The 14,451-nt window shown below is 42.8% G+C and overlaps 1 protein-coding gene across 4 annotated transcripts in view; it reads right to left on the bottom strand.

Moving 5' to 3' along the window:
* Window positions 1-12,981, bottom strand: part of LOC111968647 (protein jagged-2) — a 31,693-nt gene extending 18,712 nt beyond the window's left edge. For 2 of the 4 annotated variants that reach the window (XM_023994403.2, XM_023994405.2), the window contains exons 1-5: window positions 12,669-12,980; window positions 11,768-12,088; window positions 5,324-5,384; window positions 387-641; window positions 188-248 (exon numbers count right to left, since the gene is read on the bottom strand). In XM_023994403.2, coding sequence (XP_023850171.1) covers window positions 188-248; window positions 387-641; window positions 5,324-5,384; window positions 11,768-12,088; window positions 12,669-12,737 — 767 coding nt within the window. In that variant the 5' untranslated portion in view covers window positions 12,738-12,980. Of the gene's footprint in view, window positions 1-187; window positions 249-386; window positions 642-5,323; window positions 5,385-11,767; window positions 12,089-12,668 lie in introns of all 4 variants that reach the window. The other 2 variants (XM_023994404.1, XM_023994406.2) reach the window with 2 other exon arrangements.
* Window positions 12,982-14,451: the final 1,470 nt, after the last annotated feature.

Below are 14,451 nucleotides of genomic sequence, written 5' to 3'. Positions count from 1 at the left end.
ATAGAGAGGTGGGACAGGGAGGGGAGAATGTGGGGGTCAAGCTCTGGAATGCGATCAATCCTGTGTCATCATTATCATCCTCATTGAACTCAAAAAGAGATCCTGCCCATACATCCAGACACAAATCTCTGTCAAAGGGATGTCAATGGACACAGTGGTACAAAGAATGAAGCTAACCCAGACTCACGTGCATTCTCCTGGGACACTGCAGAATCCTTGCAGCAGGTTGCAGCCCTGCTTGCAGATAGCTGTGAGACATTGACAAAAGGATTCACACATTTACTCCTAATATCATTAGAGGAATATCTAAGCATTAGTTTCACTGTGTGTATTTTGACTCTGAAATGTCTTGCACATGGATTGTATCAGGCTGCTCATCTACTCACCAGTTGTACAGTAAGTCCCCATCCAGCCCTCCATACATCCTCTATTCCCAAACTGGTCACACACGTAGTGGCCATGCCAGTCATCGCGTGGCCGGCACAGTTTGTTGCACTTGTTGCCATAGTAGTTCTCGTCACAGCGCACGCGGATGCTGTACTCAAAGCTGGCTGTAAGACCGTTGTATTGGATAGTCTGTCTATCATCTCCAGAGCTGATCCTCTCTTTACGGACACTTCGCTCAATCAACAGATCCTCACCTGCATGAACAAACAAAAACCAAGAGATTTGATCATCATTCTTTAATGGACGCTTGACAACATGCATACAACTTAATAGTCAAAAAGGGAATTCCGGCTAGCCCCTTATTCAATGTTAGAACCTGTATGCCTCAGTACAAGTCCTAGTAGTGTCTAGAAGCAGGAGAGAAATTAAACTGAGAGAACACTGTTGTTTATCTGCTGCTGGAGATCAGAGGGTGACCCGAGGTCAAACACCACTGTTTCCAAGAGCATGAAAGAAAAAAGAAGGAAAATAAACACAAATAGAGGGTGTAGGGCCAGAGCTGCGGGAGCTTGATAACCAAATGCTTTTTAAAGTTTTCATGCTTGTGAAATGTGTTTTGTCCGTCTCCCTCCCTCTCTCCCCTTTCTCAGGAAATCCAGCTCTGACTCCTTCGGAGCCAGGACGGAAATAATACGAGACGGGAACAGACAAGGAAGGGCGACATAGGAAAGGGCCTTTAGCTTTTTCTCAAGAAACAGAAACACCATGACCCAACTGGCTTGGCTTCTACAGCCACATCCACAACCCAGGACTGGGCACTGAAGAGGGGGCAAACAGGTACTCACCCCTAGATGGATAGTGTGCTGATATTGGACAGCTAGTCAGGACTCTAAGGAATTATACTCCTCTTCATTAGATGGATTCTGTATAGCCTCCCTTCAGTTATGCAGATATTACTATTTTATTGTCTCTTTCTATCTTACTTACTACACAGTCCAGGCAGCCATGCTTACTTCCAAAGTTAACTCATGATAAAGAAGTTAAAAAAAACACTGACAATTATTTAAATTGTCACTTGCTGTCCTGATTTTCTCAATTTTACTGAGAGTTAACACACGGGCACAGATTATCAGTCACTCTCCCACCTGAAAACTCAAGCACTCACTCTGCTCATTTCCAGCAATTAGATATAAAAATACAGACCAATCATGGGCTCTCTCAGCGGAGAAGGAGACACTCAGAGAGAGGCCGCTGTTACTAGGGAGAGCAGGCAGAAGGGGTGTGTGTGTGGTGACTACAACACGGGCTTACACAAACAATGAGGGGGCTTCAATACCGAGCAGTTGACCAAGTCAAGAGCGACATAATTGTCTGTTTTCAAACAGCCAAGATCATTTAGTCGTGCATGACTAGTGGCATGGTTGTCTTAAGCCAATGTCTGTTGTCAGGCTGTTTTCAGCATGCTAAACTTAGATATGGACACATCATTAGTAGTCAAGTAACATTAGCTCACTCATTAACAAGATACTCCTCAAGACAACCTTTTCTAAACTTCATTTACCAGTAGTCCTGATAGCAGCCCACTGATCATATTCAATTTATCCATCCCCTCTATCGTTCTCTGATGGTGTTAAACTGTGTGTTAAGAAACACTCAAACTAATAGCCATGCCACCACCTAATAAAGAAACAACGGGTAGCCTGTCTGTTTAGTGTTTAAACACAGAGCCAGTTGCTGGGGCTTCCTGGAGGATAAACAGCACTAACATGGACTATTTTTCCTGAGCCCTATCCAACTCACTGCCCTATCAAACCCACTGCCCTATCAAACCCACTGCCCTATCCAGCCCACTGCCCCCAATGCCCTATCCAGCCCCACTGCCCTATCAAACCCACTGCCCTATCCAGCCCACTGCCCTATCAAACCCACTGCCCTATCCAGCCCACTGCCCCCAATGCCCTATCGACTAGCCCCAATTGGACCCGTCCTCTGTTAATTTAATGTATGAGGTGGTGAGAACGTTGTGAGCTTGTTATCTGTGTCAGCCAATTGCAACTCAATAAAATGTATAGCTGAAACTGGTTCCGGCCACTCACCTCACGTGCGCCTGCTGCTGAGGAGAGAGAGAGCGAGTGAAAGGAACCTTGGCCTTTGGCTACTGTTGATTGCGAAGATGGAGGCCTTTTTCATTGAAGTAAAATGAAAGTTAGAGGAGAAAGTGTATCGTGAAAAGAAGCCGACAAGTGGAATGTCCTCCGTGGGTGGACAAAGATGAGAAGAATGTTGGTGCGGCCAAATGGACTGTGTGTAACTCACTATTCAGGTTTGATGCAATTTTCTAACTTTATTTATTTAACGTAATTTAATGCAGCAATTTTTTAAACCTTTATTTAACTAGGCAAGTTAGTTAAGAACAAATTCTTATTTACAATGTCTACCCCGGCCAAACCCAGACGACGTTGGGCCAATTGTGCGCCGCCCTATGGGACTCCCAATCACAGTGCCTTAGACCGCTGCGCCACTCGGGAGCAATACAACAACCTGTTCGTATTTTCTCTGTAAACAATGACTTGACTTACTTTTCATATTACCCTAATAAAGTTCAGAAACTTTTGTGAAGGTTTGGTGTGGCATGTCTATTATTAGGCTTAGCTACTGCAGCCCTATGAAGGCAGTGTGCACAGGCGCTCCAACTATCTCCGACAGGTTAACTTGGTGAGGAAAAATGTTTTAGGTGTACCAGAGTCACTCCTTTAATCTAACAATATAATGCTTATCTTCATATTCTGATAGAAAATGTATGAATTAGCCTCCTGTTGTATGCCTATCTGTATAATAGTAGCCTATCTGAAAAGGATAAAGAAATGCATGTTGGTGTCAGGAACATAGCCCCGTTATAGCTCCATCTTTCTCTCGCTCTCTCTAGGGCTTCTCTTCCCTTAGATGTATTTTTTTAAATATTCATATCATACGCTTAGGCCTATAGTCATGCAATGCTCTGATGCATTTAGTGTTCAAATCTCTGACAGCTGATCCGTGAGGTGGACAATTATTTTTTTAGGAAATTAAAAAACAATAAAACAATAGGCTATACCATTTTTAATATGCTATATATTGAAGCACAATGAAACGTTTGTTTTGTCATAGGCACTTTTTAAGGACACCTCAGTAATTGTGGATAATTTGGCCAATATCACTTGTTTATTGATGTCGCTGGCAGCGCCCAGTTGGGGGTTTCTATCTCTCGCTCAACTCTCAGATCTGAATGGGTCTCTGGGATCCGAACCAGCATGGGTCTGTTTGGCTCTCTTTTTCCACAGGGCTTTTCAGAACAGGTCGACTGTCCTTGTTCTTTTGGGAACGGGTTTCCTTTTATTTATATCGGGGCAGTGGGAAAAGCTTTTTGGACCCTTGAAGACCTCTAGTCCAGAGGCGCCCTATAACAGGCTGCCTGTCATTGTGTCCAGGCTAATTTAGCAGCAATAGGGCTGTCAGAGTGTCAAGGCTGCCTGTCAGTGTCCAGGCTGCGATAATGAAGTGGTGTGCAGTAGCACAGCAGCTGCTGGGACGGTAATTAGCAGACAGACATCAGCAGAAAGAAAAAAAGAGCTGTGTTCCATAATTAATGGCTTAACGAGGTGATGTGCTCACAGGTTTTATATAGAGACATGGAGCACAAACAGTCCCTCAGACCAGCTGGGTGGGAACTAGCCTGGCAATATGAACGGCCAGCCTGCAGCATAGGAATGCACAGCATCCCAGACAATGGCTGTGTACATCAACAGATTAAACATGTGTTATAAATCCTTGTGACTTATAGAGACAAAGGTTTGATGCGCTCACTTACCACCACTAAAAGTGAGCGGAGTTGAAAGTGGAGGGATTACAGCTGACAGACTGACCTGACATAGTGCACATGCATGTTGAGGGGTCAAACACTGAGACAGAGAGGTGAGCTGGTTGTTGTATGGGTCTGTTTGCTGTGGTTGGTCTATGGCGGCTCAAATTGACAGTCCATTTCAATCTAGAGCTTGGGCTTTGCATTGGGGACGTTTCTTCCTCTTGTGCTGCTATGAAGCTGCTTTGTGTGAAGATGCATTGTTCCTGTGAATATCTAGGGCTGACTCTCAAGGCTAAGTTACGCAGCACTGAAAACAGGAGTGTGTTATAGAATCTTGGATTGGTGTGTATCACATGTTTACTGGCTGGAAAAACACAAAGGCCTTGTCAAGTTACGTAAGCCATTGATCTCACCTCTACGCTCTTTGGTCCTTGAAAAGTCATTGAAGTTATGGTTTAGAAATTCTACTGCTTCCGTGATTTCATTTCTGATCCGTTTTTATGAGAGATTTAAGAGTTTTCGTTTGTTTCACACTGTTTCAATTGAAGGGTTTTGCGCTAGTTTGTTGGTTGTGCTTGTTTTAGTAAAACCATGTGCAGTTATCATTAGCAAGACAACATTGAATGTTGGTTCAACTTGGTTTTCCATACAAAGTGTTCCATTACAAAGTGAACCCGGTTCGCTTTCTCGTTCTAAAATATGACACATTAACCCCTCAATAACTCTTCAACATCGGAAATGGCGAGGCTAACTTAGCTACCACATGGACAGACTTCATCAGTGTGCTAGTTTAAAAGATGGTTATTCATTATTAGCCTGGTTCTGTTTGAAATGCAGGCACATTATGGAACACAGACCAGGTCATTATTAATTATTAGGTCAAAAAATATATATAAATAATTGGTGCCACCAACTGAAAAAGTATGTAGCGCCAGTGCCACCAGTGGAAAACGTTTGTGTAGAACCCTTGTCACTTCTAAGTATGTCCCTCACCCCTAACCTAATGACTTATTTTCATGGGAGACACTGAGGCCTGGCCGGCTCTCCTTTCATGTGGTAGTAAATACCTGGAAAGCTGAAGCCTACTGTACTTACCACTGCTGCTGTGTGTACCATTGTCCCAGTCCCACGCGTCCACGATCAGAGTGTACGAAACCTGGAAGGGAGACACACAGGGGATCATCAGGGGGTTATTAGAGTTCATACTCCCCACACACTGACACAGACAAACGCACAGACAGACACAAACATACACGGACAGACATGGACCCATGCAAATTCCTACAAAATGTGGAATGCATTACATAAGGAACACATGATGATGATGATAACACACACACACAGTTTGTGAGTAAATGTGGATGCTCCTGGTGGGAAAATAACTCTGGTTCCCACACTGATGTCACTGATTAGCTGGATATCAGCCTGAGGTTAGTTAACAAGTGCAACTACTGTGGGGATAAACATCTACTTTGAACCACCGACTGGCACCGAACACATTCCAATATAACACAGGTGATTAGGCTGTTAGCTCAAGACTCGCTGCTGTACTTATTGTACAGTGATATCATTTCCTTGAAAGGTACACACATACTAACACAATACAACATCTAACAGCAGCAGGCTTACTCCAACTGAAACTCCTGGGGAGTTATTTGGGTATCAGTACAGCAAAGCCAGAAAGGAGTTGGCTTTCTGTCAAGTGACTGGGGCCAGTCCAGCAGATGTGAGTTCCCATGCCCCAGGTCCAGGTTGGAGAGGTAAATTATACACTGGTCAGATTAGACAGAAGGGGGAGGGGAGCTGTAGACTGTGGTCTGTAATTTTCCAGAGAAACCTTTTATGACTTCAACCTCAAAAACACCTAGCACAGCCACAACTAGCGAAACAAAGCTGACCTAAGCTCACCAAAAATCTCCTCTGGCTTAAAATGAGAACATTCAAACAGGTGAAAAAGGAGCCAAACATTTCTGTCATTTGGATTCTTGGATGCTCAAAGCTGTTAGGAGGAAACCTTCCACAACTATGACTTCTAAGAATGCTAAACTGCTGAGTATGTGGAAGGCAGAGGAGTCTCGTTCCAGTCCTTCCTCTCCCACCCCCCCAGAAGTGACTTATGACACAGTACCCCTTCATCACTTCTAGTCTCTTTACACATATCCTGTCTGTCACTGTAATCTGCATTCATCTAACTAGTATGGCCCATCTCTCAAGATTCAGTCAGTCACCAGGATAGAGAGAGGATGAGGAGGCACATTCTGACCACAGGCATGTGTCTTTCACACTGCCACAGAGTACTCAAAGGTCAAGACCTGAGCCACCTAGAACCGCTCATCACCAGAGTCGGTGATGTAATACTCAGTCTACAATACATTGTTATACTCCATCTACCGCCATCAGAGCTAAATGAAATCACACAATGAGTGTTCTTCATGAAAAACACAGTGGAGGGTGTGACACAAAGAGAGGCTGCCTCCGTGCCCCTCTGCTGTCCTCCCCTGCCTCCCTAGTCTCCCCACTTCCACTTGCCCAGCCAGGCTCCAATAACTCTCGCAAGGAAACAAGGCTTGGCTGTGAATGACAAATCAGACTACCACCTCCCATCCCCTTCCCTGTCAGTCAAATATGACTGGCCATGATTTATGAGACTGAAGAACCCAAAGGTGTCATCTTTGATAATAAGTCATAATAATAATAACAGTGTAATATCTTAATCAATATTTCTTTAATTAATCTGAAATGTCACAATGACTGAATTCCAGACAGAATCCTCTCTGGGCTCTGACTCACTGATGGGCTCCCTGTGGGTATATGTCCTTGAGGAGAGGCTGGAGTCTGGGAGAGACTGGAGCAGAGGGTGGGGCTGTGGGGTGTCTGTCTGACTGTAGTGTAACCTGATGGACCAGGCAGGGGCAGCAGACGTAGCAATAGATACTTGACACCTCCCAGCCAATTTATAGGAGTCAGAGGGATATGAGTTTTCATTAGCCCACTCCTCACTGCCTTCACTTGTTCAATGAATAAATGACTGTCCCCCTTCCATCGCCTGTGTCCTAACACACTGCAAATACATAGGTACTGTGTCCTAACACACTTCAAATACATAGGTACTGTGTCCTAACACACTGCAAATACATAGGTACTGTGTCCTAACACACTGCAAATACATAGGTACTGTGTCCTAACACACTGCAAATACATAGGTACTGTTTCCTAACACACTGCAAATACATAGGTACTGTGTCCTAACACACTGCAAATACATAGGTACTGCTTTAACTAGGGGTCATCTACATAAAAATGACTCAACATTCTATTTTAACACTAATAGCAATAGGGTTTCACAGAAAGTTGTCCGACATCCTTTTAACACCCAATTTACAACTTTAGTAGAATTGAGATGAGAGGGGGAAAAACAGCAACACCTGTCATCTCACACCTGTTAGGATATTGAAATGAATAAAACATGTAGAACCCAGTAGGGTATAGTGAGGCTGGCTAATTTAGCACGTTATTAACAGAGAAGCCCCGCTCTAAGGAAGGCCTCTCCTAACCAACACCCTCCACATGATATTCATACACAGGCTACTTATTCCGCAATCAAGTCAAAACTAATCTAATCAAGCCTTTAATAGCATGGGCGTCCATTAAAGACCAAAATGACCCAGTTAATTTTTCTTAGCCAAGCTGTTGAAACTCTATTTCTCAGGGTCTCCTTCAGTCACATTAGAAAAGAGCTTTCCACATTGTACAGTAAGACTTAGGTTATCTTTCACAATTTATTAACAGGAAAACATATTTTTTTAATGTAACTTATTTTTGTTATCCTCAAGTGATTAACACACATATCTTTTAAATTTAACATTTCAGATTATTCTGACACCAAGATAACAAACATTGAGAACGTCTGGAGAATGGCACCATGCTCAAACTCCACATACAGTATATGAACCAAGTAGCGAGTGCCCATGTTGATATCCTGATAAACACGAAGCCTGACATGCCCTCTTTCTCTGTGACACACACTACCTGTATTAGAACTGCCGCCCCTCTCCACAGAGCAGTATTGTTGTTTGTTTCCCCAGGACCTTGTAATGGTCACCAATGCAGCCATAAGTCAGCGTCCTCTGCCGACAGCCTCTCACTTCAAACAGGATACCCAACACCAGAGTGAGGCGTTGAACACGAGATATGTCACAGGCCTACTTCGGAGCGCAACACAAGAGAGGCCTTATGTAAACGCTCTCCAATCCACTCCTGACATTTTGCCCAGTGCGGCTGCCATCTTCTCTCTCTCCATCTCTCCACTTGTTTTTATAAATAACACAATACATGCAGACAAAAGTGGAGGTATAAACTCATTGTTTGGCCTGAAAGACTCTGACAAAGGGGAAGCCTGCTTTTCCCCCAAGGGCTCGGAAAACTGATATTTCATGTTGGGAAAACCCAACTTATTCAGCACAGCAGCGGAAATTCAGCTAGGGCATGAGTTTTAGACCCAAATCACTGGGAATCACTGCATGTAGGCCTATGCTCGCATGTCAATCATAAGACTGAACATATATTAATGTACGCTGGTCTGGCAAACTGAGGCTCTCACGTAATACGTAATTAGCGCACACACACACACACACACACACACACACACACACACACACACACACACACACACACACACACACACACACACACACACACACACACACACACACACACACACACACACACACACACACACACACACACAGAGAGGACGACTGTTGGATGATAAATTGGAGATAAATCCAGAATGTACCGGGGTTCCCTCACTTCCCTACAACAAGGGTTGAGTAACAAGGCTATTAACTGAGACAGAGGCTCCTGATGTTGTAATCGTTGAGAAACCCTGATGTGGATGAACCCTCACCCCCTTCACCCCAGAGGAGAGCAGTGTTACAACACCCTTCCTGAGTTCCTAACCATTTAACTATCAAAAATACAACCTGAAAACAAAATGCCATAATATTTGACCACCAAGGTATAAGACAGAGATGCATACAAAAGCCATACAATGACATTACAGTGGGCAGCTGCTGATGTCAAGTATTGGGAGAGAGAGCTGCGGTGTGTAGAGTGAGGTCTCAGTTAATGATATACATAAAGCCTAGGATTTAATTAGCCCTGAACACAAAGCAGCAGAGAGAGGGAGGGAGGGATGAGGGCTTTGCTGTAGTCCTCCTGGCCTGGTGGGCTGGCTGGCTGGCTCCAGCTGAGCTCCACTAACCATGTGAACGGGTACTGGAGGCAAGTAGAAATGAAAGTAACTGGCTGTGTAATAACATGCTAAGCATCAGCACCAAGAAACCAGAGACGTTATGCTTATGCACCTGAGTTATGCACCACTGTACGACATGATAGTTAACCAGACAGAAGGGAAAAGGTCATCCTTGTGTCTAAGCCGAAGTTCTAACTCTGTAGCACCCAAGCACAGAATGATGAAAGCTGACAGAGTTTTTACAGTGAAAGAAGAAATATGGCCAGGGATAGAGGGGTAGAGAAACAGCCATGAAACTGGAGAGTAACAGCCCCTCATCCATTTGATTTACTCCCATAGGGGTGATGGGAGTACAGATTGCCTCTCAATATACCACACATCGAAGAATAAGGAGGAGCAGGTAGCAAATTAAGTGACTTTGAAGAGCCGGGTGGGTCCTAAAAATACCTCTCCCTTGTGACAAAATCCTCACAGAGGGAAGAGAAGAGGCAGCTTCTCTCTTTACAAGCATCCATCCCTCCCTCACTCCATTTCATGAGAAAGATGTCACTAAAGACCCAAACAGCCTGAGGGGTTAACCATGAAGAAGAAATGATCATTGAGTGACAGAACAAAAGCTTTTTTCTCTTTAATTCATGTCAGGAGCTAGTGGCCCAGATTTTCTGACCAACCGGTGATGCCATTATAGTCTACAAGGCATGCCTTGATAACTCTATTAGGTTTATCAGTCAACAGAATAGGCCTGCCAGTATGCTGTACATGCTGTTTACTACAAATGTCTGTAATTTGCTTTGAACGTAAACTGGGAAGCTATTATTTTTCATGTAAAGATACATGTGGAAAGAGGGGGGACACAAACTATTAGGGGTCTCCTAGCGTCTGACAGAAATCCTCAAACCAAATGCAGCTGTCATGTAGTGTTGGGAGTATGAGGTTGCTGCTGTGCCCTACTGGTGGTCTCAAAACACCCCCACTGCAGTAACCAAAGTCACCTCCTCATCAACACAGGAAATACTACCTGGCAAGCTCAGCACACCCTGGTGGTTTTAGGACCAACATTAAAAGTGCACAACACTTGAATGGTTATGACATGCTGCTACAGTTACAGTAGTTAATGGGAGAGAACATGACCTTCTTCTGGACTTTTAAAAACTATTTCGAGGCCAATGTCAGAACATTGATGAGCACATCCACTAATATGCCCTTGACTGGCCAATCACAACAATAGAAAACTTAAAAGGGTTATCTCAGCTCCACAATCTTCTCTTTTGTCCTGTGTACATAGAGGATAATACTGACCCGCTGAATAGAGACAATGACCAAATAATGGCAGACCAGTGAACCTGAGAGGCCAGAAGTAAAGGCATCCCCAAGCCTAGATGGATAGGGATCTTCTGGGATTTTCGCTTGTTTGAGTAGTGGTGACACCGATATCCACTCCCTATGTCACACACAACTTAGTGGTAATTGTATCTGCCAAGGGCCCCAGGTTACTACTTCCATCTTTCCCTCCTGCTGACAGCTGACCATGAGGACTGATGAATGGATAGGTCACACAGCCAACCAAACATACAACAATCCTCACATTTCCAAAATGAGCAAAGACATTTTGTTTATGAGGAGAGGTATTTGTTCAACATCACTTTGATGCATTGTGAGTGTCCATGTCTGTACTGGACTGTAGGCCCATCTCTGTTGTGTAGAACCAACCAAAGATATGATTGGCAGATGACTACTAGGTTACTGTGATGATGCACCAATGAATGACTGAAACCACCATGCGCCAATTGTACTGTGTCGAGCAATTTCGATGTTCAGACCTTAGGAGAAAGGCACGTGTAGCCATTGACTTACAAAACCAAAGCTAAACCAAATTTAATACATGTAATTTGCTATGAGTTAAAAGTGTATGTGTTCATGGCATTCGTGCTGCGTAAAATAAACACAGGTTTATGCACATCATGTGCGCTTTTCTGGAATGCACTAGGCCGAATACCAACTGAGCTCTAACATTGACATTAGACATGATGTAAAGGCCATTTCTACCATTTCTTTGTACACGATAAAAACATTTAGCACCTTATTACGCACAGACGCACAGTCTTACACATAGAGGTGGTCTCCAAAGTCGCCAAGTGGACACTGGCAATAAAGATGCAGAGCTCACAGACTCATCCGGTTAGGACTCGGCTAGTGACCATATTTGACTACTAATGAGTCAATGAATAATAGCACGCCTTATGCAGTGGATCAACAGCTGTAATAATGAAGTATCGTCAACTTACCGGCCAAGCGAACTGGAATGGGATGACGATCTTTCCACCATCGTTGTTTCGGTTTTGGTTGTTTTTGGCGCTCTTAAATTGAAAACTATTTCCACCGATAACGTTAGTAGATCCAGTTCCATAGATGCACAAGCCCCTGGTCGTGACATCCGTTTGGTATTCCTTTAGACACACTCTGAAGTACGTATCACACTCATCGCTGTTACAGCGGAGATCCTGCGTGTTCCTTTCTCCGTCGCAGCAGTCCCCGTCCGACAACTCACCATTTGCGTTCTGTACCGCAATCAGCTGCAGCTCAAAATAGCCCGAGGACTGGGACACCTATAAATAACATTTGAATAGAAAATAAATACATGAAGCGCGTAAAGTATTTAAGTAATCTACAGTAGGTTAAGCATGTTGCACACTTGAACATTAAAATTTTTCAAAATGTTTAGTTGTTTAAGGCTGAGTAGGCTATGAACAAAGTGGTTTTAGATCAATTTCTAGTAAGTGAGGAGGTTTTGGGAGATTTGTGTTTTTAATTTATAATTATTTGATATTATTAATGTTGCTTTATACTAGAAATGTATGTTTTTTTAAATATCACATTTTTACCCATGAAAACTGATAATACCTAGATTATAAATTATAACCCAGGTATGAACACTGTCGATACATTACGCTGATTACAATGACTCAGGGCAAAAAGAATGCAAAACGAATTCATCCATGAGGACGCTCCAAACTAGAAATTCCAAGATCACATGATTTAACTGTCGAACACGTAATTGAATTAGGAAAGGAATTCTAAAAATTGAATTTACAAAATGAATAAGACCTCGTTGTCTGCATGAGCCACTCGCCCAACTGCCGATCAATTAATTTGATCTGACAATATTAAAATAAAAAAAGTTCTCACCTCAGTCCACACGGTCAGAAGAACACACACTATTGACAGGCAATTCGACATCCCCATACAATTCCACATGTCTCTGTTTGATTAGTGTAGGCTAACATTAGGAAAAATGTACTTATTTCATAGAAACTGCAGTTGACCGCCGATTTATCGTCTTCTCCTAGCATGCACGATGTGAAAGCGTGATCTATTCCCTACTATATCTCCGAATGAAGAGTAACATAAGATGCGTACTAGGGACACCCGAGGCAGGGTACTGCTGGTCCAGACACACGACTTTCCCCCACCGTTCGAATCACTCAACAGCAAGGCAAGCGATCGGTTTGAACGCTGAAGCAAAGCCCAGTGATGACTCTTTGATTGACAGCTTAACAAACCATTCACAAAGTCTTGGTTCAAACAGTTGTTGAGGAACCGCCACGAGACAGCCGTAGAGGCGGGGGGCGGAGTGTCATACAAATTATGCCTGAGTTTGATACATTTATAATCAGAAAACATAGTTTGTCTTCACATATATTTGTTTATTTTTACTTTTCAAGGTTAGGCTACAGTTTTTATACCTGACTATTTATTTTTACAAACAATGCTTGCCTTATGTTGCTACAGAATAATGTCAAAGTTACAGTGCAATGGTTGATTGTTGCAAAAATAGTCTGACATTATATAAGTGGCTTGAATCAATTATCAATATTTACAATTACAAGACATTGCTGTCCAGTATGTGGAGAGTGCTCCAAGATGCAGGTACAGGACACCTGAGTAGCCAGCTTATTTTACACATAAATAGAGAAACAGTGTCTATCAGCACCCTCTACTGTTTATGTTGCAGGACCCCTGGGTTCAGCTATATAAATAGCCGCGGGAGGTAGGGGTGCTGAGGGAGCTGCAGCACCCCCTGAAAAATATGGGGGAAAAATATTAATATGAAATACATAAATTAAAAAAATTAACAATTATTTTTTCACAAAAAAAGCATTCTCCCCCCGCACAACATCTATTTCTATCAGGACAAGCACTGTTCATGACACAAACTGTTCACACCCCTCTTGCTGGTGGAGAGAATTTTGCAGGTTTAAAGCTTAGTTCCTGCAAATCTACACATTTTGTCATGGGGTGCAAAGAACATTTGGCCATTTTAAAGCAAATTTTCTTGCAATTCTATATATTTTGACATATATATATATGTCTAATGTGTATTAAGGGGATATTTGAGTGACAGAAAACTTACAACAATGTCTATGGCCTAAAAAACCTAAATATAAAAACTTTAGCTGACATGGGCAAGTTGATCTGGACAAATGCAATGACTAACATGACAACAGGAACTGATGATGCACTAACCAATTTCTAAATTGCACCGTGTGCATTTTACTATGACAACTGTCAAGAGTAAGTTTAAAGCCGGACTGAGTTCGTTTTTTCAGCCACCCTTTTCCACATTTTGTTAGGTTACAGCCTAATTCTAAAATGTATTAAATTGTATTTTTTCCTCATCAATATACACACAATAACCAATAATGACAAATTAAAACTAGGTTTTTTGAAATTTTTGCTAATTTATACAAAATAAAAAACTTAAATATCACATAAGTATTCAGACCCTTTACCCAGTACTTTGTTGAAGCACTTTTGACAGCGATTACAACCTTAAGTCTTCTTGTGTATGACGCTACAAGCTTGGCACACCTGTATTTGGGGAGTTTCTCCCATTCTTCTCTGCAGATCCTCTCAAACTCTGTCAGGTGGTCTGGGAGTCTTTAGGTGCCTTTTGGCAAACACCAAGCGG

The sequence above is a fragment of the Salvelinus sp. IW2-2015 genome, linkage group LG9 (assembly GCF_002910315.2).
Source record: "Salvelinus sp. IW2-2015 linkage group LG9, ASM291031v2, whole genome shotgun sequence".
In the NCBI taxonomy this organism is placed as follows: domain Eukaryota; kingdom Metazoa; phylum Chordata; class Actinopteri; order Salmoniformes; family Salmonidae; genus Salvelinus; species Salvelinus sp. IW2-2015.
The sequence above is the reverse complement of the archived record's forward strand: the minus strand, read 5'-3'. Positions and strand labels throughout refer to the sequence as shown.